At 49.4% G+C, this 26037-nt stretch overlaps 1 protein-coding gene across 1 annotated transcript in view; it reads left to right on the top strand.

Moving 5' to 3' along the window:
- Dnah7 (dynein axonemal heavy chain 7) overlaps positions 1 to 26037 on the top strand; it is a 239656-nt gene that overhangs the window by 204218 nt on the left and 9401 nt on the right. The window contains exons 55-63 of the mRNA XM_023562205.2: positions 1206 to 1382; positions 3774 to 3935; positions 5357 to 5557; positions 10269 to 10430; positions 14088 to 14273; positions 15233 to 15370; positions 19386 to 19616; positions 22715 to 22867; positions 24061 to 24238. Of these exons, the coding sequence (XP_023417973.1) occupies positions 1206 to 1382; positions 3774 to 3935; positions 5357 to 5557; positions 10269 to 10430; positions 14088 to 14273; positions 15233 to 15370; positions 19386 to 19616; positions 22715 to 22867; positions 24061 to 24238 (1588 nt within the window). The remainder of the gene's footprint in view (positions 1 to 1205; positions 1383 to 3773; positions 3936 to 5356; positions 5558 to 10268; positions 10431 to 14087; positions 14274 to 15232; positions 15371 to 19385; positions 19617 to 22714; positions 22868 to 24060; positions 24239 to 26037) is intronic.

Raw genomic sequence — 26037 nt, 5'->3', positions numbered from 1 at the left:
AAATAAAGAGCCCTGAGCCCCGCCCTACCCTTCTGAACTGTAAATAAGAAGCTTATCAGTCAGCTTTCAGGGAGAAATTTGTCAGCTATGAGCTATAATGTGTTTCTGTGACCTCAGCTCCATCCAGTGGGGATTTGCAGTGAGGAGAAAAAGCCTACTCGGGCACCCCCACCTCCTTCCTTCCCTGGGGGGACGGTGGCCTCCCTTAGCCCGAAGTTTTTGTTACTGACAGATTTCACTTCACAAACCAAAATGTCATTAATTGATTGACTCAGCATAAAGCTTAAATATTTTTATTTTCTTGGAGAAGGACATACTGATACCTGTTTTCACTGTTTACCAGTGAAAATCACCTGTAAGTCTTGGAACAGGACCCTGAGTGGGTCACAGGGTCCCTGATTTCGGCCTGAGCTTCCTTCTGCCCTGAAGCTTTCCTTCCCATACCCTCCATGCCAATGCCAGCGACGCTAGGCGGGGTCGGGCACAGCTCCAGGTGTCGCTGAGCTCCTCACTGAAAGCACAGCAAACCGAGGACAGAAGGAGGAGGAGGAGGGAGTGTGCACGGCTTCGTGATTTGTGGACGTAGACACAGCGACACGGGACAGGCACAGCCAGCTTTGCCATGTGCTTGCACCGTGCCTGGGTCCCGTTAGCTGGCACTGTCACCCGGAGACGCTGAGGTTGACCCTTGAGCTGCAGCTGAGGGTGGCGTGCTGTGGGCCCAGGCAGCTCCACTCCACGCGAGCACCCGGCAGGCACCGGCGGTCAGCAGAGTTCCCAAGCCCGGGGCTGGCTTCTGCTCTTTCTCAGACACGCCCTCAGAAACTGCCCGCAGTGGGGCACTGTCTGTCTCCAGGGTGTGCGGCTCTCCACACATTTGAACCCTCTTTTGGTGGCATGAAAAACTTTATAGCACTTATGTGAAACTTTCTGTGTTTTTGAGTTGTGAGTTTTCAGGACACAATCAGTGTTTTCAAATTTAAGTTAGAGTTCCTTTACCTACCTTGCCCAGAAAATCTGTTAGAACAGAAAGAACAGCGCCTTGGAATGTGGCGTCAGCCACTCTCCTCCGTCACTATTTGCGTATTCAGTGATGTTTTGACCACCAAACAACACCTGAGCTCGCCCAGCGCCTCTGCATCTGAACCCCTCAGGTCTCAGGGAGATGGCAACTCTCTCTCACACGCACTCTCGTCCCTTTGCAGATCATTCCCATGCTGCAAGAGTACATAACCAACAAACTGGGGCGCGCGTTCATTGAGCCGCCCCCCTTCGACCTGTCCAAGGCGTTTGCGGACAGCCACTGCTGCGCCCCCCTCATCTTCGTGCTGTCTCCTGGGGCAGACCCCATGGCCGCACTCCTGAAGTTTGCTGACGACCAGGTACCGTGTGACTGATGAGGCCACCTGATGTCACTTTTCCCAAAAACTCTGTTTATGATCGAAACCTTAAGGGGTAAGAGAAAGGCAGGCTTGGGGCTCCAGGAGTTGATGGAGCCCCAGAAAATGATGCCTGAATGGCAGTGTTCTTAAAAAACAAATCCTTACCCAAATTAGGAAACAAGAATTTGGACTTTAGAGACATTGGCTTCTCCTTCTTCTTGGGCCAGGGAACGCTGTCACCTCTCAGTGAAGCAGGCCTCAAGTGACAGTAGCCGTGGACCAGGACGGTCATCTGTCCTCTCTGAAGGCCCATGGCTTTGTCACTAGGCAGAGCTGTTTCATGGACCAGGACCCACACAGAGCCATCTAATGCAGGACAGCGAGGAGCTGTCTGGGTCATCTCCCTGTCCCTCTGAGCCCTCCTATCTCTGAAAGGAGCCTCCACTCTCCAGGACAAGTGGACACTGTGGTCCAGCGGTGGTGAGCCCATGGCACACGTGCCACTGTGGGCTGTTTGTTATCACTGAAAACTCTAAAAAGTTCGCCATCAGTGTGGACAAATTCTATTACCAATGTTTCTACATTTGAAAAATCATCTGAATGAATTGACTATAAATGCTCTGATGCCAGAGTGATGAACAGGTGGCTGGCAGTGTTCTAGTTGATTTTTTTCTCCCTATTGGTATAATCAAATAACATTTGGGATGATACGACTGAGATTTCTAAAATCAATACCACCACTTTCTTTTTGAATGCATAATATAGTCTGTTAGCTTTGCCAAGCCACTGGGCACATTGTGCCTTAACTCCACAGAGTCCTGGCTGGGGAATGGTGGGATCTGCTTAGCAGTGTAGAAAGGGTTCTGGGAGGATACAGAACTGTGCAGCTTTTCAAGGTCACACAGCTTACAGGTTAAAATGCTCTCCACTTGGCAGTTTCCCTTGCATGGGTGTGTTTTTTCCATCCTGGAGAACTGACTGTCTAGCAAGGCACTCTGTGTATTTTTATAAAGTATCATGGCATGGCTGTCATGATTAGAGACGTCTGAGGTGTGTGAGGCACAGAGACAAAAGGTGTCCTGTTGCTGTGACACGGTACCCAACATCCGAAGTGTAAAGGAGGACAGACTCGTCTACCTCATGATTTCTGAGGATTCAGTCCATGCCAGCCAGTTTCATGGCAGACGGGCCTGGCAGAGGAAGGCTGCTCAGTTCACAGTGGCCAGGAGCAGGGCAGGGGACAGCCCTGGAGAGGAAGGGGCCAGGGACCAGACTGAAGTCCCTGTGTTCATACCTCCATGGCCAGCCAGGTAGACCGGGGCAGCCGTGCTAATCTGCTCAGTGCTTCTTAGCCCAGTGAAGCTGACACGTCATGATGAAGGGATCCGGGGTGCCGGGGCTCTTTATGGGCTGCTGTAAGGATTGTGAGTAAGACGGGTGGGAGGAAGCGGCAGGGTTTTAAGGGACAAAGTGACACAATGTAACCTGGGACTTACAAGGCCATCCTGCATGGTGTGTGAAGGACGGAGTGGTGTGGAATGGAAACAGACCCCTGGTTAGGGCAGTGGTAGCCCGGACTCGGGTGGTCCAGGGCCACCACTGGCAGCATAAAGGGTTAGTCTTGCATGGGGCTGCTTCTCCAATCAAGGTGACCGTGGTGACCCCAGGCGTGCTTTCTGGCTCCTCCCTGTCCTGCATTAGACGGCCCTGTGTGGGTCCTGGTCCATGAAACAGCTCTGCCTAATGACAAAGCCATGGGCCTTCAGAGAGGACAGGGGACTGTCCTGGTCCACGGCTACTGTCACTTGAGGCCCCTTCCGAGAGGCAGCCTGGTGCTAACTACCCTGGAGAGGAACGATCCTTGAAGTGCAGACAATCAGGGTGGAATCCAGCCACATCCACGGAAACATTCCCAGGAACCCTCAGAGAAGCCCTTGCAACTGAATTAGTGAGCAGGGCTCAGTCTCTTAATTGTATGCAAAAGCCACGTCAATTAAAATGCACTCACATGAAGAGAGAGAAGAAGCAGGACAAGTTCAACTGTGCCTGCACGGTTTTCCTTACAGCTTTGCACGTTGTGGCTTGCTACAGGACAGCCGATCCTGGGGGTCCCCTCCTTAAGCTGAAAGTTTCCGTAATGTTTTTTTTCCTCCCTCATAACATCAGCCAGAGACCCTGCAGATTTTCCGCTTATTACCACGGCTGACTCCCACCTGGGCTGACTGGCTTCCTTCCTAAGTGTTCATCAATTTTGAGTGCTTTAGGCCTGTTTTTTGGGGGTGCTGCATCATTACATTTTAACAGTTAATGCTAACATGTTTCCTAGGACAGTATGGACTCTTCTAGAACTGCAGTGTTAGGTGATGTCTTTTTTATTTTTCTCCTACACAGGGGTACGGGGGAGCTAAACTTAGCTCTTTATCTCTGGGCCAAGGCCAAGGGCCCATCGCGATGAAGATGCTGGAGAAGGCCATCAAGGAGGGCACGTGGGTGGTCCTCCAGAACTGCCACCTGGCCACCTCCTGGATGCCCACCCTTGAGAAGGTTTGCGAGGTGAGCCGGGCTCTGGCTGTCGCTCAGAACTCTGTCCAGAGGGACAGGAGGGGCGCGCGGTTGGGTCCCTTCATGGATTGAGGCTTATGGGGATGGGAATCCTGTCATCCAGCGGGGCTCAGAGATCCAGCCAAGCCCCCGGGGAGCTGGGACCCAGCTCAGGGTTCTCAGTAGTGAAGGCAAGCCGCAAACACGGGAGGCTCCTCGCTCCCATCCAGCCCTCCCGCTGGCAAGCCGTGGAGGGTCAGTGTGACTCCTGCCCACCCTCCTCAAGGGCTTCCCGCCACTCTTCCTGTCTTTGGTGAGTGGAAATTTCTGGAGGAAGACCCCGCACTGCACAGTGAGTAAACAGATGTGCTGGCCCTCGATTGTGGCAGATGTACACAGAGGACCCGTGTCCCCGGGAGACAGCCAGGACTCCAGTCCTGCTCTCTCCCTTCTTAAACAACCCATAAACATGGCTCAGTAACCTAGGTAATGACAACGCACTGACCAATCCACAAAGACGTCAGGTGACAGATGAGTTTGTCCTGAAGGCCTCAGCAGGAGGTTCATTGTGAGTTCAAGACCAGCTTGGGCTACAAAGTGAGCTCAAAGCCTGCCCAAACTGCAATAGTGACACCCTGTCTCAAAAAGACAAAAAAGAAAGAAAGAAAGAAGATTATAGAGACCTCTGTATCCTTTTTATTTACCCTACTTCTTTGCCAAATGAGCACACAAAATTTTTTTAGTGACAAAAATGTGTGATTTGCAAGAAATGTGGACACCTGTGACACAGGCAGTGGAGGAGACTGGACAGGAAGTAGGACAGGCACCCAGCGTGTGACTCTGCGGCCCTGGTGGCAGGGCTGAGGGAGACACTGTCCTCCTCTCGATCTGAGCCCTTAAGCAAGCAGAGGTCACAGGAGAACACGGCTCAGCGCTGCAGGGCACAGCACGGCGGGCAGCGCTCAGACCCTGAGAGCAGCCATTAGAAACAGCTCTGCGCGGTGAACCCTGGCTATCTAAGTGCATGCTTAGCCTCACACTTGGCTCTGGAAAGAAGGATGTGTCTTAACCTAGCTTTGGGCTCACAGTGATTTCTGTAAACATTTTAGCACTGCGGGTGCAGGTGGAAGAGTTGGGGGGCTGCCGTTGTCCTTACTTTGGCCAGCTCTGAGCTGCCTAGTGCCTGGCTAGGCTTTGCAGCTGTAGGAGTTAACTTCATCCAGAGAAAGACGGCACTCGGGCCTTCAGTGTGAAGCTGTGCGTTGAGGAGCGGAGACAGATTTTTAGGACTTTTCCTGAAAATGTCAGCAGTGACACCTGTATCTTATAGAAACGCTTCCTCCACCTTCTAGCCTGACCCTTGTGTGTATGATCTTGAAATTTTCTGGGGGGCTCTTATTTTACCCGTCTGCATCTGATTCATTCTCTTCCAGGAGTTAAGCCCAGAATCCACGCACCCCGATTTCCGGATCTGGCTGACAAGTTACCCCTCTCCAAACTTCCCCGTGTCGGTGCTGCAGAACGGAGTCAAGATGACCAATGAAGCCCCGAAAGGGCTGCGCGCTAACATCATCCGGTCGTACCTCATGGACCCCATCTCTGACCCCGAGTTCTTTGGCAGCTGCAAAAAGCCTGTGAGTCAGGGCCGCATCTCCTTACCTCAGCCCCGGCCCACGGTTCCAAGGCCCTGGGTGACCGGGATGGGGTGCTGAGCAAAACTGCAGATTAAGCAGGACCCCCTGGCTGCAGTGCAGTTGATTACTGATTATTGAGTGTGCTGAAGTCAATTTTATTAATATTTTATTTTAATTTTACCACCGGCTTCATTGCTGCTCACGAGGTCTTCTGGGGGATCATTAATAATGTAGCTTTCTGTTCGGAAAGTCAGCCGTTAGCCATCCCCACTCCAGACCTCAAAGGTTGGAGAATCTTGTTTCAAGATATTAACTGAGCCCTTAGCCATTGGAGCCATATCTCTAAATTAAAACGTAAGAATATTTCCTCACTATAACCATAATGCAAGCCAGAATGGTTTCCCTCGCTGATTGATGGGGCTCATAAGGGTCTTTCTCGGCACCGCCAGGCAGCAGGGAAAACACCCACTTGCTTCCATGATTAGAATTCTGCGTGAATGTCTGTGACCTAAAATTGTTTCACAATAATTGAAAATGGAAGAGTTTCTTTAAGAGGGTTGTGAACCTTGGGAGGTGTTGCCATTAAAGAGCTCACAGGGTTGATGTCTAAATAGAGATCTCTAAATAGAGGTCTCTAAGTGCATAGCCTGTATTCCCACCAAGTCATTAAACATAAAGAAGTGCTTTCATTAAATGAAAGCTTGGGCGCTTGAAACAGGCACCTAAGCTTGTAAGCTCCTCACACCTTGACCTGAGATTCCAAGGCCTGTCATGCTCCTGGTCTTCCCGGTCATCAAGCCCTGAGGGTACGCATCCCGTCCCTCCACGTAGGCGGTGAGATTTCTGCTCCAGCGAGGCAGCGACCTTTATAGGGTGTAACTCTACCTCCCTTCTTTTAGATCCAAAGATCTCACCAGCAGTCGCCAGGTTTTAGAGGTGCGGGAAGGCAGGAAACAGTCCCAACTCAAACCAGAACCTCAAATGCCAGGGCAGTGGCTCACAGCTTTTTTGTTTTGACATTTTATTTGGTAATAATTTTAAACTTACATATTGCAAGAATAAAAATAGCGTAAGGAACACTCCTGTCCCTTTACCCATGTCCGTCACTTGGGATATTTTACTCCTGTTTTTTAGCATTCGTCTGTCCTCTCTCACCACAGATGCAGATATGAGATAGACATGCTCACGGACAGCAGACCAGATCTATAGGCAGACCTGTCCCCTACATGCAGAGAGGCCTGATTCCAGGACCGCAGATGCCAAAATCTGCAAGTGCCCCAGTCCCTGATATAAAATGGAACAGCATTTATATATAACACACACACATACACTATATACCCCTACATCATACATATAATATGTGCACAGTGTGAATGCTAAGAAAATAGTCATTAATGAATCATCTTGTCTAGGAAATAATGACACGAGAAAAATCTATTCCACACAGATGCACTTTTTAAAAGTAATTTCAAAATATAAAATTCTGGTTGAATCCACAGCAGAGAATGTGGCGGTCCGATTGTATATGTGCATACATGTGTCCACATGTGCACACACACACACACACAGCCATACTGCAGCAGCAGGTGAGTTGGTTACACCATGGTCCCTCATCCTTGAATGCGCCAGTGTACATTTTTAATGAGCAGGAATATTCCCTTCTCTCAGGACAGTCCTTACCGCTAAGAAGATGCACCATCATGTCTGAGTGCCTGTCTGTGTCCCAGTGTGTACTGTCCTCTGAAACCTTCTCTCTGTTCACACAAGCATCGCTCCGGGTTGGACCTTGCCTTTATTTACCATTTCCTGTTGCCCCCTGGAGCCTGCACCCTCTCTGCAGCCTTTCTGTGTCTCTTAGAATGTGTCCCAGTTCTTAGCCAAAACACGATGCAGATGACACTTTGTCCTCAGATGCACCCAGGAGCATGAGGTCTCAGCCGAGATTCTCCACTGTGTAAGGACAGCTTCCTCTACTTCAACCGATAGTCTGTGGAGAGAGATCTCAGGGCATGGAAACATTTGCTCCCGGTGAAAATCCACCTCACCCGGCCTGAGCCGCCGCTGCTGATTCTCGCCTCATCTAGTTTTTCCTGTGGCGGCTGCAGCCTTGGGATTCGACTCTTGACAGCTGGCGTTTACCGCAAGCCGTGACTGTTTTTTCAGTCCAGTTCGGCAATCTGCAATTGGTCTGGAATTTCTGAGGACTTTCCCCGATGGCTTATAATTTGTTAGTTAAGTCTCTTGATACTAATATTGTTCAGATTTGATCAATGGAATGTTCAAACTGGTTTCTTTGTACTTAGCACAGATCCTGTGTTTTAAAAAAAAAAATAGTTGTCATGCCTTTCGAAGAGCCCAGCTTCCCATTAGTGGAAGATGGCCTTCCAGACTATGTCTGGTGTCAACTCATGCATTATCTTTGGTGCTGAGCCTTCTTTGGAGAGGACGTGGAAATGCATACGCGCAAAGAATACACATGGGTATACATGACCCAAGTACTAGTGCACGTACTTGACCACACTCACATTTTAGACCTGGTGATTTATCCGGCATGTCCAGTTTCAGTGCCCAGGGGTCAGCCCTGCTTTTCTGAGCTCTGTGTTTGTGCATCCTTCCCTCTAACGCTGAGCGATCTGGGCTCTGACAACGTCCCTGCCTGTGCCGGTGAGGTCGGCTCTCCAGCACGGCTTTAGAAGTTCCAGAATTAGCCATCGAGCTTTCCTTCCACTTCTCTGGCTCAGTGCATGCTGCTTGCCTTTTGTCAAGTTTAAGCCACCTTCCAGTGTATCCTGCGAAGGGAAGGCTCGCCCCAGCAGCTCCGCCGGTGACCTGCCCCACGTGGCAGTGGCCGCAGCCCTGGCTCCCAGCACTCCTTACCCCTGATCGAGCCCTATGGACCTGAGCACATTCACCCCCTGGCTGCTGTGCCTGCCCCAGGCCTGTCTGCCCTCAGGACCCTGGGTGCCACCCTCAGAGGGAACGTGGTGACCACCCTGTGGCAGTGACTGCCCTGCCATGGCTGCTCTGACTCTCAGGCATGGGTGTTGTACCTTCCTGGGCGCCCAGGCTGCAGGAATCCATGTCACCCCTCTGAGCAGCCTGAGGCCTTCTCACCAGCTTGGCTGGGATGGTGGCCTCCGCACGCCCTTCTCCCTGCCAGGGGGACAGGTAGGCTCCTGGCACGGCAGTGGCTACGTTGGGGAATGTCTTGTGAGGTTCGCCTCGTTGGTTTTAGGGGTCGAGCAGGTGGACTGACCTCTTTTGAATTTTGTTCATGGTGACCCAGGACTACAGATTAGAATTCGGGATTCTTTTTTCTTACATTTTTTAGTTTTATTAGTCTGTGTTTGCGGTACGTGAAGGTCACTTTCACCACGGGGAATTGGTACTTGGATGCAACCCAGGTTCACCCTCCCTGTCCTCTCCCTGCCTTCCCCTCCCAGCTGTCTCTTGGCCCCTCCCATTTGCAGCAACTCTAGCATCCTGTTTCTTGTGTTTTATTTTGCTCTTTATTCATAACTTGGGGTTCTTATAAGACAAACTACGTGGTATTTAAGCGTGTGTGTCCGATTTATTTCACTTAACATTGTGCTCTCAAGGTGCATCCATGTTCCCACACATGACTCAAGTGTGTCCTCCCTAATGGCACAGCAGTGTGCCGTGGTGTGCAAAGGCCTCATTTCCCTTCTCTGTTCATCTGACAGCATGCGGGCTGCTTCCAACCTCTGGCTATTAGGAATTGCGCTGCTATAAATGTGTGCGCATGGCTGAGTGTAACATTCTTACCTTCTGATGCTTTGGTTGGAAGCCCCAAAATCCTGTAAGGTGACACTGTTAGACGAGCCTGTCACACTTTCGGAAACGCTGGGTGTACACAGCAGTGAGCCGACTCAGCTCGTGTTCAGATAGACATGTTGCTGCTTGACAAGATGATTTTTTAAAAAACCTAATTGTTTCAGTTATGCTTAGAAGTAAATATTCTCCTATGATGTTTATAAGCTAACAAGTTTTACTACTTTCATTTTTTATTATTTTTTAGTTTATGGAAAAAATAAAACAATTTCATAACAAAGTAATGGGAGAAACACAGTGATTACTGCATTGCATACCGTCATCTTCAGAGTACTTACTCAGAGTACAAGGTAGGGGCACAAAAGTCCCCAACCAGTACTAGCACGAGGCTTCCTTTCCAGGGAACCAAGAGCCACTGATGGTGCGGCTTCCTTGCGTACTTCTTCCTTTCCCTTCCTTTCTCCATTCCTAGCTCCTCTTTCCTTTTTAACAATTTCTTCCCACTCCACAATGTCGATTGTACATGTCAGACTGTATTTACTCATATTTCACTTTCTCACATCAGAGAGACAATACGATGCTTACACATGTGTGTCTGTTTTTTTGTCTTTTTGGTGTTTTTTTTTTTTTTTGTCTTTTTCTTTTTTTATCGGTACCAGGGATCGAACTCACGACCGCCTGCTTGCAAGGCAGGTGCTTATGCCGCTGAGCTAAATCCCCAGCCCCGCGTATCTTTTTTATTTCACTTAGAGTCTGGTCTGGAGTTGCATCCATTTACCTATTAAAAAACTCAGTTCATCCTTTATGGCTGAGTAGTACTCCGTTGCAAGAAAATACCACATCTTTTTTATTCCTCAAACTTTCATTTATGCAGTGGGGTGCCGGGGAAGTGATGTGAGGCACTGCCTTCTTGTTGCAGGAGGAATTCAAGAAACTGCTCTATGGCCTCTGCTTCTTTCATGCTCTGGTCCAAGAGCGGCGGAAGTTTGGGCCCCTGGGCTGGAACATTCCTTATGAGTTCAATGAGACGGACCTACGCATCAGCGTCCAGCAGCTGCACATGTTCCTGAACCAGTACGAGGTAGGTGACCCGAGGGGCACGGCCACCTCTGTCTGGATGTCCCTGAGCTCCCCGGGACAAGAATGGCAGGGCAGGCGCCAGCAGCACGTTAGATGGTGCTTCATTCCCACGGAAACCTGCATTTTACCTGTATGTACACATACACACCCAGGGCGATCTGAAAAGGAATCGCATTGCATGCATTCTGCAAAGGACTTAAGCCCAGGAATCGGCTGGGCTCTGTACTGGAAAAGAAAGTCAAGCAGACCAGCTGTGTCCTGTTCTGGAGCATGACTTTATGCTAGAGGAATGTCACTGTCCTTTCACGGCATGGCCACTCGTCAGGAAAGCAAACCCGTGCAGCCATCGGTGTCAACCTGATGCTCAGGCTCCGGAAGGAAGCCAGGCAGACGGGAGTCACATCAGCCATTCACTAATTCCCGCCTTCCCCCCTCCCTCATTCATTCACCCCCCACCCCACACACACGCACACACGGACACATGCACACACACGCAGCCTGTGGGCCTCTTTTCTAACACTTGTTCACTGACTGGTTTTTATCATGTTTGCACCCCTGAAGAACTGTTTGCTGAGAAAGCTCAAGCCCCCTGTAAGGATAAGGAGCTTTTCATAAAAAGTGAGTTTTCTAAATTTTAGTAGAATTTTGTGGAAATTTACCTGGAAATATTTAACTCATTAAATGAATAAAGTGTCAGCAATGTAAGCTTTTGAAACCTTTAGTGAATTATGACTTTTTATCAAGACTCATAGACAGGAAGGCATGGAATTCCATATAAAAACAAGAAAAATGACTCAGCAAATAAAGACCGAGAGCTCAGTGGTGTATGTAAACGTGTGAAAAATCTTTCATCTGAGCTTTTGTGTCTCAGGACAAATTCCTGTTCAGTACTCAGTGAAACAAGTTGAGATGGCCTTCAGGTTTATAGCATTCACAATGAGGAAAACACAGATGAATAATACGTTTGATGAGTTTCTTTCTTGTAACAACAGAGAAGAAAATCTGATGACGCATTTCACGTAAAAGATTATATTTTTCAATGTTAAAAGTAAAAAATGAGATCTTCCATTTAGCAATTTGTTTTGAATACCTAGAGTACAATATATTTTAATTTAAATCAGTCTCTGATGATGTCAATTAAATGTTTGCAGCTACAGAAGTCTAGTTTAACATCCAGAATAATTCAGACATTAACATTATCTGACACATCAACAGACTAAAGAGACAGCTGTCCCTGATCCTGTTGATAGGAACAGGAAAAGCATGCGAAAAAATCCCGCACTCATCGTGGTTAGAAGCACACGCAATAAACCAGGAACAGGAGCTGGGAGAGAGGGGACTTCCTCGGTTCTACAGGAGCATCTAAAGAATTGCCACACTAATGTCCACGAGAGTGGTGTCCAGGGAGACCGATGTCATCATGAGCAGCAGGACATCCTGCCACCCACACCAGCATCCAACTGCCTCTCTGGCGTCACCCCAGGGCCTCAGGGCAAGGTGCCCAGACATTTCTGTATCGAGTCCCGGTCACCCCAAAACCACGCTTCACCAGCCACTGCGTGGAGGAGCTCCGGCCCTCCCCGGTCGGGGTCCTGTGAGCTGCTGCAGATGCAGCCTGAGGTCACCTTGCCAATGTCTGCTCTGCCTGCACCGCCCTCCTCTGCTGGGTGTGGGGTCTCACTTGGAGTCACCCCGTCTGTGCCCAGGGAGACCCCCATCTGCCAGGATTGCTGGGGACGGAGCTGGAGAGCAAGTGAAGATGCATGTCCCACCCTGTGGCCACCTCTGCCGCTCACACCACCTGGAAATCTCATCTCCCTGCCCGCATCGCCAGCCAGCCGGGCCTCAGGCCCCTGCCCGCTGTCCTGTCCGAGCAGGTGCGTCTGCACCTGGATCTCTTTCATTTTCATGAGATGGGCAACGAGACACACTCCTCCTGTGTGTGTGGCTGGGCACCACAGGAGGCCCAGAGATGTCCCGGATTGGGGATGTCAGTCCTTCAGTGTGGCTCACAGGACAGCACTGCTGAATTCACCGTCTGTGTATGAGCAGATCTGACTTCAGACCCCTGACTCTATCAGTGGCCGCTCACTGCAACCGCCTCATCCCCGGGCTGTAATCTGATGGCAATCCCTGGAGTGGAGGAGCTGCACACTTCACAGCTTCAAGGTGACCACCTGGAAGAAGAGGATTAAAAGGCACGAAGTGGCTGAAAAGACCCTTGGGTAAAGTAGTGCTGTGTACATATAAAATAGCACCATATTAAACTTCCATAAGCAACTAAGCTCCCTGCAAATGAAAGATAAATAAAAACTGGAGGAAACACCCAGTAGTTATTTGACAGGCTGCTTCAATATCTTTATAAAGAGCTTTTAATAAGAAAAATGCATACCCGTAATCCCAGCTATTTAGGAGACTGATGCAAATTCAAGGCCAGTTTGGGCATCGTAGTGAAACTCAGTCTCAAAAAAAAAAAAAATCATTCAACACATGAACAGAGTAGACAGCTTGCAAAACAGTTAAAAATCAATAATATTTAAGGAACATTTTAAAATGTCAATATAAACATTAAAATTTTACAGTTTCATGTTTTGATCATTGTCAGGTGCTGTGATATACACTCGTAGTCCCAAGCCCAGCTGGGGCGCTTTAGCAATTTAGCAAGACCCCGCCTCAAAGTTTAAAAAAAGAACAATCAACTGTTTTTTCTCTAAATGATAATGCACCGTCCTGTTGGGAACAGTGAGAAATAGAATTCTCTATGCTACTTGTGGATACATAAATATTTATGCTCAGGATAAAAGAAATTGTGATGTGAACACGCTAAATACCATATGAATTCACGAACATCTAAAATTCTGTATGCTAGAAAATATGACGCAAAAGGAAAAAAAGAGAACTGGAGAAGCAATTTTCATAAATAAATGCCAGTTAATAGGTACCTACACGGACAAAGACTGTTAAAACTTCAGTACAAACTAAAGGAGCCTCGCGCCTGGGACAGGGGCACCGAGCGTGAGAGAACTGGGGATCCCTGTACCCTAAAACAGTGCATCCTCTGACCACTCAAAGGCCAGCAGGTGTCAACCTGGCCGTGACAGGTGCCGCCGCCTCTTAGAAAAGAATGTGTGGCCAATTGCTTTTGTAAACTCCTCTTTCTTGGAAAAGAAATGTCAGTTTCAAAGTTTTTCCACAGATTCATGACATGGCTCAAAAATCATTTAAGATTTGTTGGCAAGCTAGATATGAAGTTGATTCCACATGATTCCAGGCGTCAGAACACACATGGGATGCAAAGAGCCCAGGCGGGATCACGGCCGGCTGAGTGGTGCGGGGTTTGCTCTGCCCGTCACCAGTAGGCGGGCACCCTGGTGTCTGTGCGGAGCACGTAGTAGGTGCTCACGTAAGGCAGGTTGAGTGGGGGAGGCCTTCACGCGTGAGTGGAGGGTTCAAGTCTCCGCACTGACTGCGTGGAAAGGAAATAACGGGAAAGGAGGGCGAGGCCCTGGGGGGCGGCAGCACGTGGCAGGGAAGCTTGCAGAGCGCAGCACACAGCTCGTGTCCTGTGCGATGTCTGCCTTCATTGGAGAGGGAACCAGAAGGGCCACAGCTCGTGTGCTCCGCCCGCCGCCCCGCTCTGACCCAGTCCCGGTTTCAGGAGCTGCCCTTCGACGCCCTGCGCTACATGACCGGGGAGTGCAACTACGGGGGCAGGGTGACCGACGACTGGGACCGGCGCACACTGCGCACCATCCTGAACAAGTTCTTCTGCCTGGAGCTGGTGGCCGACTCAGACTACCAGTTTGACTCGAGTGGCATCTACTTCGTCCCTCCTGTTGGCGATGTGAGTGGGGAGAAGGGCAGCGGGAGCGAAATGCAGGGCCTGGTGACAGTACACACACACCCCAGTGCGGTGGCGCAGGTTTGCTGGGGTGGGAGGGGTCCACAAGGGGTCTTGGCCTCAGGGAGTTGAAGAACCAGGTGGCCAAGAGCTCAGGGCTCCGAGTGGGGAGGCCTTGTCCCCGGGAAACGTGAGTACACACCCAGGAGGAGCGGGCGGTATGTACAACGCAGTTATTTACAAGCCTGGTACAGGAGGGGGCCTCCCTGGAGCAGCCGGTAACCTTGATAATACAGCTCTGCACTTGTACGAAGGGGAACCAGGGCCACTGGGGTCAAATGACAGGGCTGAGGCCTCCTGGGAGAAGGTGCCTGGGGATGACACACGCGAGCTGGCCAGAGCCTCTCCATCCCCGGTCGTCACACAGCTGGCCTCTGGGGAATGACGGCAGGACAGCCTCGTAGCTTCAGATGTCCAGCCACATGTGACCAAGTCGCTTCCTGTAGCTGCCACTGCAGACACCGCCGCCCTCTAGGTGGATGCTGCAGGTGGCAGGTGTTGGTCTGTAGCGAACACACACACTCCAAGGGTGACAGAAACATTTCCTGGAGGAAATCTCTAAATTTTCATACCAGAATTCCTTTCCCATGTTTAAAAACCTATTCCAGGGGGTCAGGGGGTGCAGCTCAGCGGCATAGTGTCTGCCCGGCAAATGCAAGGCCCTGAGTTTTGATTCCTGGTACTCAAAAGACAACAACACAACAACAAAACTATTCCAACTGAATGTCCCAGGTCCCTTTCCTTCAGAATGTGTCCAGATTGTTTTTGAAACTTTGTCCCTGACTGCCAGACTGTGGAAACCCTCAGTGTGCAGCCTGAGCTGAGTGTCGTAATTCTCCTTTGGGGTGAAATCCCACGGTGGGACTGATTCCCAGCGCCCTCTGTCGTCTTGACCTCCACAGCACAAGAGCTACATTGACTACACCAAGAACCTGCCGCTGACGCCCGCACCCGAGGTCTTCGGGATGAATGCCAATGCCGACATCACGAAAGACCAGGCAGAGACGCAGCTGCTGTTCGACAACATCCTTCTTACACAGGTGTGTGACCTGGGCAGGTGAGACCGGGGCGTTTGGAGGACGGGAAGTGCATTCGAGGTGCAGTCGAGCAAGTATACGATTACAGCAAAAGACATGTCACCGTGAACCCCTGCACCGTCCTCCCCGGCACTGCAGACAGGCTCATCCCATTGCTCCCGCCATTTCCCACGCAGTTCTAGAGTCCTCTTTCTGTGGTGTCTTTCTAAGGTGTGATCAGAAATTCGGGAGTGCTGCTGCGGAGCACCACCCAAAGGACGGGCAGACTTGTAAAAGCATGAGGCTCCGTCCTCAGCCACCTGAGTCACCAGGTCTGGCACGGTGTGACTGCTGGCTCTTCCCCAGAGTCAAAATGACCCCGAGAGGTAAATGCTTTGAACTGATTCAGGACATCGGGGCAGCAGCCACAGCCCACAGGACGCTGGGGAAAGAGAACTGCCTGGGGAAGTGAGCTCAAAGCAAGAGGCGGTATTTCAGGGGACATTCATGGCAACATTAAAAAACTTAATCACTCAGTGTGGTATCCTGTCACAGCTTGCATATTCCTGAAATGTGGCTTTAAACAGAGTTCGTGGACAAAGGGATTTTTTTCCCACTAATCTTCTGTTTTGGATCCAAGACACTTTCTTTGAGCATTTCCATCGTCCTAGGAATTTCAGCTTGTCTTTCTCTGACAATGTACTGTCTTTCCCCATTACATTTAACACCCCTTTTAATTTCTTCCAAGTGAAAAAAAAAAAAGAATTTCAAAAATACTCAGAACAGACTCCATCTAGAATTTCACACATTTTTATGTTTTAGTCTCTTACTAATGTAGCAAAACACATTCCACAGCGATTCTAGTGCACACAGAACAGTCCTCCGCACACTCAGGTCTTATGAGATTATGTAGCATCCGAAACCTGAGTGGGACCAGTGAATGCAGAAAGAGTAACACGGGTGGGAGGGACAGGAGCACCCGCAGGGGCAGCACTGCCAGAGAGCTCTCGGAGGCAGGGTACTCCTGGGTGGGCTGCCTTCGTTCATCCCGGGGAGACTGTCTACGGAGGGAGTTCTGCTGCCTCATCCCCCCCTCAGAAGATGTGCTGACTTGTTTTTGAATTTTTCAAAGCACATGAGTAAAATGGCGAGAGTTTCTGTAGTGACTAACAGAAACTGTAATAAATGAGGATGGGTGTCCAGTCAAGCACATTACCCACCGACTGAATTCTAACTGCTGCATTTGGGTGGCATCTCTGGGTGAAGCTGATGTTGGTTAACATTGGCACCACAGTGCCTGTGCATTAGCACTAATCCCCGGTGCATCACGCTGCTGCCTCTTGACAGCCCCACAGGGGCAGGGCTCTCATGAACCCCATCTCACAGCTAGAAAGCAGGCATGAAAAGATTAAGCCATTTTCCCAAAGTCAGCGAGTACAGTGGGGAGCCAGGACTCAGGGCCACGCAATCTGGCTTCCACAGTCTGGCTCCAGATCCTGTGTCTGGAATTGCTATCCAGTCTAAAATTGGGGTGAGACCTAGAGGCAAAGGCGCTGAGAAACCCAGAATTTTGGAGGTGCTATGCTGGGTGTTAGTAATGGAAGAGCCCATGAAACTCGTATTTCTAGTCCATTCCATAGTGACATTTTCTAATGAGGCAAAAAGCACACACACTGGTAGCACTAAAATCAGTTATTGCCCGAAGGGTATAAAATTGTATGAAAAACCCTAATAAGTACATCTTTAGGAGCATGTGACTTGTGTACCATGCAGTAATGTGAAAACAGGACACACATGGTGACCTTGGGTTTATTGAAAGCTGATGGGGCGTCGCACTGCGGATCATGGCAGGCTCAGCCCAACAGAAGATGACTCAGACCCAGCGGGCGAGCTTACCCAAGCAGGGCACCTTCCCCGAGTGTGATAAGCCACCTCCTTCCGGCCCCCAATCCCAGGTCCCGGGTGGCTACCGAATGGCTCAGCAGTCCTTCCTTCGGGGACTCTCAATTCCAAGGCAAGGAGACCCAAACTGCAGAGCTCAGGGCTCCGGTTAATGGTGGCGAGACGTCATAGGATTGTACTGCAGTTAGACATTCTATAAAGAAGAAAAAGGGGCGATTTTGGAGTTGTCTGTCATCTTGGCAGAGATGTTTGATGTCTATGTCACTGCCGTTCTCTATTTTGAACAGGGAAATCGTTACCACCTAAAACATTATTGAACTAAACAGCCTAGGATCTCCAAAAAGGGGCAATTTCCTGATGACTCTTTAAAAATAAATTTCACTTTTCTTTGATAAAAGAAAAACAACCCTTAGATGGTTCCAAATGGCAAAGATAATTGAAAGGAAAAAGCTAAGATAGACAATTCCAAATAAATAGGACTCCATCGCTCTTCATTCTTAGTGTTAGTTGGATATTACTTTAAAAATCTGCCACCCTACATATATGATCTTACTATGTGTAAAATAAATAAGGAGAAGTATTAAATATTATTAAAATATTTTTCCTAACAATTTTTCAGTTTAGAGGCCTGCACTTTTATTTTTAAGTTTTGTTTGGGGTTTTCTTTTGGATGCGAGGAATCAAACTCAGAACCTCACACTTGCCAGGCAGGTGCTGTGCCTCTGAGTAAAATCCTGGCCCTATTTAGTTTGTTTTTATGGGATCATGGCTCTTGTTAGAAAATATGAGCTTTCTAATGAGTTTCTAGTACCCTATGTGCATGTCAAATCAAAATCAAAATCAGCATATGATTTTTGAAATACAGTGGAAATAGATCTTAGTTTGGACCAAATCTTCACTGTCTTTTCTGTTCTCTGTGATTTTTAAAATTTATTTAAATACTTAACCATAAACCAAGCACCTTTGAGATTGTAGTAAAGGATTTTTATATGAGCACATCTCTTTTTTACTAACCCATAATTAAAACTGATCAACATTTAATTATTTTATTGTGCAACTTTAGAAGATCTTAAAGTGGTAAGGGGTAGGTAGAGACAGGTAAAAATCATAGTTAATATTTGTGGTATAATTTATAAAATTTTTAATATGTATGTCATGGAAAGCAGGAAATATAAAAGAAAGGAAACTAAACACCCCCTCCTTGGACTAGAAAAACATGTTCATTCATATTTAAAGATGCTTATCCTCTAAACACACACACACACATGCACACACACATACATTTGTTTTAAAGAGTTTGTCTTTGTTTCCCCTCATTGCTGGGACAAAATACCTGACACCCAAAATGAAGAAAGGTAAAGCTGATTTAGCTCACAGTTTGTGGAGGTTTCAGTCCATGATCAGCTGGCTCCATGGCAGGGTGGCCTGGCACAGGGGCGACAGTTTAAGGCTGTAGAAGACAGCAAAGGCAGCCAGAGCCAGTCTCTTTTCCTCCCTTAGCTGTAAGCAGGCGACTACTCCCCGCCCCACAGCAGGTGTATCTTGTTCTTTCCTCTGCACAGGCTGAGGATGTTTACAAAGTAAGGATTCTGGCTCCCTGCTGAATCTCTTACTTTAAGTCTTTAAACTTATTAAGTTGACACAATGTATCAACCATAGCAGAGTTGGAGAGATTTTCCAGAAAATATCAATTCCTTTACAGAGTGCCACTGTAAACATAAAAAGCAAAAGTGGAATGGAAATTCTTCTCCAGGGAGCCTGGCTTGAGTCACTGACTTCCAGCTGCAGGGAGGAGATAAGCTGATTTTCTCTGTCCTTGCTGGTCCCAGGAGAAAACTCCATCTCTGCTCTTGGCCACTGCCAGGTGCCAGAGCTGCAGCAGATCCACTTGGGACCAGCTCTCTCCTGGGCTCCCCTCCGCCTAAGTGGGTGCCTCCATTGGCTCCCACACCCCCGAAGCTGAATGCAAACCCACCTCACACTGACTACACAATTGTTTTCATTACTTGAATAAATCTTGTCATAAACGAAGCAGCTGGACGGTATCCACTCCTGCAAAGCTTCGCCTTGGGATTCCCCTTCCCGGCTCTTCCTGGGCCCTTAGGAAGATGTCTGAGTGATGGCTTGGCTCCTTCAGTCTCGCTCTGCAGGTGCTGGTGCAAAGTCCTCAGAAGAAGTCGTAAACGAGGTGGCCGGTGACATCCTGGGGAAGCTGCCCAGCAACTTTGACGTTGAGGCAGCGATGAGGAGATACCCGACGACCTACAACCAGAGCATGAACACTGTCCTTGTCCAGGAGATGGGGCGCTTCAACAAGCTGCTGGTGACCATCCGAGAGTCATGCATCAACATCCAGAAGGCGATCAAGGTGAGGCGACCCTGCAGGTGACATGCAGCGGTTCCTAGTCAGCAGTCCTGGGTGCTGCCGTGTGCAGGCACACTTCTGGATTCCAAGCACAGGAAGCTGCGCCCGTTCTCCAGGGCTCACAGGCTTCCAGCGGGGCAGTTAGGAGATGGGGAGCCATGGGGCGAGGCTGAGGACGCAGAACACTAAGGAGTGGGGTGGAGTGAACCAGCACCGGCTGCATTGGTGAGGGACCCGCCCTGTGGGAAACCGAGAAGACAGGAGTAGGCACAGAGGTGACCCGGGACAAGGTCCCAAAGGACAGCAGAGGGGGAGTCCTGGAGCTGAGGAGGAAGAGCGTCAGGACAGGGGTGGGGGACCTACCAGGTGACAGCCAGCTGGGAGGACCCAGCCCAGAGCCCTGAAGGCAGCTCAGTCACCACGGAGGTGCCAGGGCACAGGATGGACCCATCAGGACAGCGTCCTGGCCAAAGTCAGGTCTAGGATTAGGTTTTAAAGCCTGAGGGGAAAGGGACGGCTTCAGAGGGCTTTGAACAGGGCAGCAAAGTGTTTTCCGTTCTTCACGTTGGCGCTGACCACTATAGAAAGGATCGAGGCAGAGCAGCCCGACTGGCTGTCACTGTGGTGAGTGAAGCGGCGTGGTCTTGGTCGCTGAAGAGTCACCCTGGTGACACCTGGGGAACCACAGAGGAGTCGGGGATGACGCCTCAATACTTCCCCAAGACAGTGAAAGTTCTGGAGAAGGAGCCATTTAAAGAAGTCCGGGAGTTGTGGCTGGGTTAATTTAAAATGCCCCAGACTCCACGAGACGTGGGTGGCTGGTAGACACAGGCTGTAGAGCTGGAGAGGGAAGGTGAGTTCAGAGGTAAGTAGCGTGCAGGTTACAGTTAGAAATGAAACATGTGAATGAATCAAACATTTGAATAGTGCTGATGAGCATAGGTCACTGAGAAGTGTCCGTTCCTCCCATTGGACTATTTGATTCGTGAATGACTTAAAATTTCCTTTTTTGCCATAACCTTTCACTGTTCTCTTCCTATTTGGGAAAGAAAATATGTCAAAGCTAAATAGTCCTTATTTTAAAAGACCAATAAAAGTGACCAAGAATCTTAAAGTTCATTTGGAGCCAAAAGAGACCTAGAACAGCAAAAGTAATTTGGGGCAACAAAGGCAAGGCAGGGGCATCACAGTCCCTGAGTTGAAACTGTACTGTGAAGCTACAGTGATAAAAACAGCATAGCATTGGCAAAATAGGTAAATAAAAGAGACCCAGGACTGATGGACAGATTAGAAGATGCAGAAACAACTTCAAATACTTCATCTTTGACAAAGGAGCCAAACACTGTCAGTGGGAGGAAGAGCCTCCTCAATACATGGTGCTGGAAGAAATGACTTTCTACGTGCTGAAGATTAAAACCAGACTTGGACCTTTCACCACTGACTACACTAAAACTGAAGTGGATCTAAGTTCTAAGTATTAAAACAGAAACACTAACTCTGCCAGAAGAGAGAACAGCAGAACTCTTGGAGACACTGGTGTAGGTGTGGATGCGTTCGTTGGAAACTGTGCGAAGCAGCAGGAAGAGCTGTGGTCCCCTGAGGTTTACAAGTTGACCCTTTACTTAGAAACGTGTCCTCACGTCGGGAGCCTGCTCTGTCTTTCCTTCCAGGTGGGAACCCGTCGTGCTGAGGGAGCCCTGTGACGGCTGCAGGTTGGCGATGGGGTTGTGTCGCCATAGTGACTGAGGCACACTCGTCCGCTCTGTCTGTCCTCGTCTTCCTCCTCTTCCCGGGGAGAAAGGCTGACGTCAGCGCTGTGGGAGCTGCAGGGAAAAGCAGCCACGGGGACCTCGATGTGCAGTGGCCACGCATTCACCTACCAGCCCTGGGCTCAGCACGACACCCGGACCTCAGCGGAACCAGGCACCCGACTCTAGGGAGTTGCATTTGCCCTGCCAGGTTTCATTCAGACAGCTGGTGTGCCCTTTTGGGGGAGCTGGTCTGAGAGTTTACTTTGTGACTGGTCCCGAAATCCTTCTCACTGAACACCACTCTCCTTTCCAAAACATCTTGGGCCATTAGTGCGTAAAACTTTTTGAGTGACCCTCCGTGAGCTCCTAGCTGGTTCTTGGTGCCCTCTCTGCCAGCCCATCTGCCTCTAGCTCCTGAGGTTGTGTTGTCCCTTCTTCTGTTTATTTTCTGCATTAGTGGCCTTATGCCAGTGTTGGCAAATCCATGGCACACGTGTTGTCTCTCCTTGAAGGCAGGAATGTTACTTTATGTGCTGTTTTCTCTAAACTAAAGCCTCAGAAGTCAGGGTTAACTGTAGGACTGGCTCAGGGCCGTAGATAAGTGGGCTTTGGGTGCAGTGTGGCTGCTTGTGTCTATAGGCTTTGCCACCATTAGCTTGTGCCTTCAAAGATGCAGCTCCAGTCTGGGGACGTGGCTCAGTGGCACAGTGCCTGCCTGGCAAGTGCAAGGTTGTGAGTTTGATTCCTGGTACCAAAAAATATGTAGATAGATAGACAGACATAGATATATACACACCCTATTGTTTCACTGGGCTTTGAAAAAAAGGTTAAAAAATGTGCATTCTTTGTCCATAAAATTGACTCTCAAATCTTCTCTGCATGTTAACTCAAATAATATTTTTGATTATAGGAGAAACAGAAATGATAATAAGTAGTGGCCAAAATTCCACAGTGTGGGAACCAGTGATTCACAATGGCCTTCACAATTGAATTTCAGAGTATTTTAAGCTTTCAAAGCAGGTCATGTAATGCTCCCGAGTGTGTGCTCATCACCGTGACGTTAAAGGGGCAGACAGGAAATGTATTCTCACCTGCATGAAAGGCAAGGAGGTGAAGGCACAGTTAGACTGGGTTTAGTGGTGAGTGGCCAAGCATCGGTTGATAGATCCCCTTCAAATGTGGTTAGAGTCAAGCTTCGTGTTTTCTGGGGAGAGCTCAGAGACTCCATGTGTCGCTACTGAACAAAGAGAATAGCTGCACTCTGTGGAGAAGGAGAACTGTGAAGAGCCGTGCTGGGGAGGGCTGCATGAAGCCATGCTGTCCTGCTCACCTGCCCTCACCGTCTTTCAGGGGCTGGTGGTGATGTCCACGGACCTGGAGGAAGTCGTTAGCAGCATTCTGAACGTCAAAATTCCGGGAATGTGGATGGGGAAATCCTACCCAAGCCTCAAACCCCTGGGCAGCTACGTGAATGACTTCCTTTCAAGACTAAAATTCTTGCAGGTAATCTCACCCGCGGTAACTGGTGAGGTGGAGGAGGGTCAGGTTCCTGGGGTGCAGGTGGAGATCCTGCCTGAAACCTCCTTTAGGAGCAGGGGAGTCAGACTTCCCATAGCATCTGAAGGGAAGGAGACATGTGGCATACTGATTCTCAATTCAGTGTTTAACATTAACACAGACCAGCGTGGCAGAGTGTCCTGGAGGGCCAGCAGGCTACCAGCAAGGTGTTCCCAGCCGCCTTCTAGACAGGAAATCGCTGAACACGTTTTAGTCTGAGATGGAAGTGACCCATTGTGGGGAGTGTAGCATGGGCACAAGCCCGCCTCCTCTTCAGCTGGCGGTGTTGGTGCTTAGCTGTGTCCTTTGTAGCAGTAACCTCCGTTACTGGTCACTTAGTTCCCTAGATCTCCCATCATGGCATCAGAAGCAGGGAGAATTGCTACACAGGTAAAATGACTGACCTCCCCTTTCATGATACAGCCGTCTCTTGTAGGAGATGGAGACACCGAGGGGGTAAGATTGTTCTGGAAAGATGAGCCTCTGCCTTGGGCTTCTACAGGGGAACTTTTTCAAGTGCATGTCTTCTGGCTTCTCTAGTTTCCCCCTTGGTTAAATTATCACTTAACTAGCTCACGATTAGAATGCCTGTCAGGTAGGTAATGAAGAAGACACCTTGCTGAGTCAATGCTTAAGCTCTCACCGCCCTGCTTGTTTCAAAAGTTCTAGAATAGTGTAGTGTTTCCGTGTGTTGGATTTTATTGTGTTGTGAGGGAAAAACTTCCAGGATATTCTACTGGGTGCTAGTGATTAATTCGAGAGAGAGAAAAAAATTGAAAACAACTCCCCCACGACCAGCACCTGTGTGCATTTCTGCTCAGCTCTGCAACCTGACAGACTGTGCCGCAGTGCCCAGCAGGCAGGGGCTGAGGTTTGGAGATTCTTTTGAGGGACCACTGGGCGTGCATAAAGCAGACCTTTCCGTGTGCATTCAGGCATATGTGACCCCTAAACTGGTGTGAGCGTGAAAGCGTTCCTTAGTGTTTTTGCAAACCTCAAGAGCACGGCTTCTTGTTCCTTGAGCTTGTTCACTGGTTTCCTTGGGAGATGGCAGAAGGTTGGGGACATGGTTTCTCGGGCAGGGCTGCGGTCCATCCCTGACAGGCACTGACAGCCGCGCCCGTGTCCCATCACTGCAGCAGTGGTATGAGTCCGGGCCGCCCCCTGTCTTCTGGCTGTCCGGCTTCTTCTTCACTCAAGCCTTCCTGACCGGCGCGCAGCAGAACTATGCCAGGAAGCACACGATTCCCATCGACCTCCTGGGCTTTGACTACGAAGTGCTGGAGGACAAGGAGTACAAGCAGGGGCCCGAGGACGGTGAGTGCACGGCTCGGCTCTGGCTGCTGGGCCCGGGTGCCCAAAGGGCGGTCAGTGTGCTCGGTCCACTGGCCCGGGGAGGGGGGATCTTTACAGGGAGGGAAGGAACCAATGATAGAGCCAACGGGGAACAGAAATGGGACGACAGGTGAGTCTGGGGGGAAGAGTGTGTCTCTTGTAGTTTCTCAAAATTCTGTAAAGTTAGAAATTATTTCTAATAAGAAAGTATGAGAAAAGGGGGGAAACAGAAGTGCTTTTGTAAATAAGGAGAGGAGGGGAACGGGGAAAAAGCATCAGGTCATATCATGTAAAGGTACAAATTCTTAGTAATGAATGTGGTCATTATGTATCCCTAAAATGTACCAATAAACTTAATTAATAAAACAAGAAAGAAAGAATATGAGATTAATGGTGTGTGTGATGATCAACCACTGTGTGGCGTCAGCCATGGGGAACCGGTTGATGCAGGACTGGAGAGGAGGAGGCTTCTCCTGCAGAGGCCGGGGTGGGCTCTCTGTTCTGACACGCATCGTCCCAAATGCCCACCCAGTTACAAGCCTTTGTTTCATGTTGGCCAAGCCCATCTTGAGGAAATCTTTATTTCTTGCATTGATTATCTTTTCGGTCCTTTATGATTACCCAGAAGTCTTGCTTCAGACTGAGTGGACAGGACCACTGCTTTAAATAGTATTGATTTTTAAATGCTGTGGACTCTGAGGTTTTACCCAGAGGGTGCTGACTTGGAACAGTGTTGTGTCCAAATGTTAATGCAGGTCGCTTTCTCTGAAGACCGCTCTGCTTTCTAATGGACCGCTGAGCGTGAATCCCTTGAATCCCTTGCTCTTCTCCTAGGAAAGCAACAGGGGCAGCTTCAGGTCTTGTCCCTCAGCTAATTCGTGCTCCACCGGGGCTACTGACAGACAGATAAAGTCATCTCGATGGCGGGTGACGTGCGCATTAGTGTGCTGAAGTGGTTTTGCTTTACCTTGATTGCCACGGATCTCAGGGGGGTTTGTAATGGGAAGCAATCCTGCTGCTGCTCCCCTGGGAAACCTGTTTTCCCGCTCTCAGATGACCTCTGTTGCCCTCTTTGTCCTTGTCTGTACCCTCTTGCCTCTTCCTTCATTATGAAAACCACAAGCTAAAAGAAGCAGCAGATAGCACCAAGTCCACAAGCCCGCCAACGGCGGCACCCCGGGACTCCACTTCCCACGTCTTTCCTGATGTTTAGGGTTTTCCTTCTTGAATTGTGCCTCTTCTTTCTGGAACCAACAGTACCTGTCCCAGGACTGGGTGACCCCAGCCATGCACGGCACGGCACGGCACGGCACGGCATGCCTTACAGGGTCTCGCAGCTTAAACCCTGACACGCAGTTCCAGCCCTCTTGTCGTCGGGACTCTTCAGTGACTGCCCCATATGTCTGCTCCCCTTTGTAGCAAACTCTCACCCTGAAGAGCTGTCTTTACCTGCCGCCTCTGAGTGCTTGACGTCTGTTTGCTGTCTGCCTTTTTTCTGCTGGTCGCTGAGGATACTTTTCTGTGTCACTGATGGCTTCCCGGCTGACAAATCTCACTGATTTCCTCTGGTCTGCATCTTAACCTCGAAGTAATTTTCACCGGTGCCAACTTTGTCTGTGGATATGTTCTTCCCTCTAGAGTGTCAGCTTCTCTCTTTTTTCCATATTGCCCACACCCGAGCTGCACTCCCGTACTTACTGGAGTCTCAGTTCTGGGACTGGTTCTCTGTTCTAATTGCACCCTCTCTCCATGTGACCTCACCTTTTGGGGGTCCTTAAACA

The sequence above is a fragment of the Cavia porcellus genome, unplaced genomic scaffold (assembly GCF_034190915.1).
Source record: "Cavia porcellus strain 051 isolate PalLab524CR breed Dunkin Hartley unplaced genomic scaffold, mCavPor4.1 scaffold_12, whole genome shotgun sequence".
In the NCBI taxonomy this organism is placed as follows: Eukaryota; Metazoa; Chordata; class Mammalia; order Rodentia; family Caviidae; genus Cavia; species Cavia porcellus.
The sequence above is the reverse complement of the archived record's forward strand: the minus strand, read 5'-3'. Positions and strand labels throughout refer to the sequence as shown.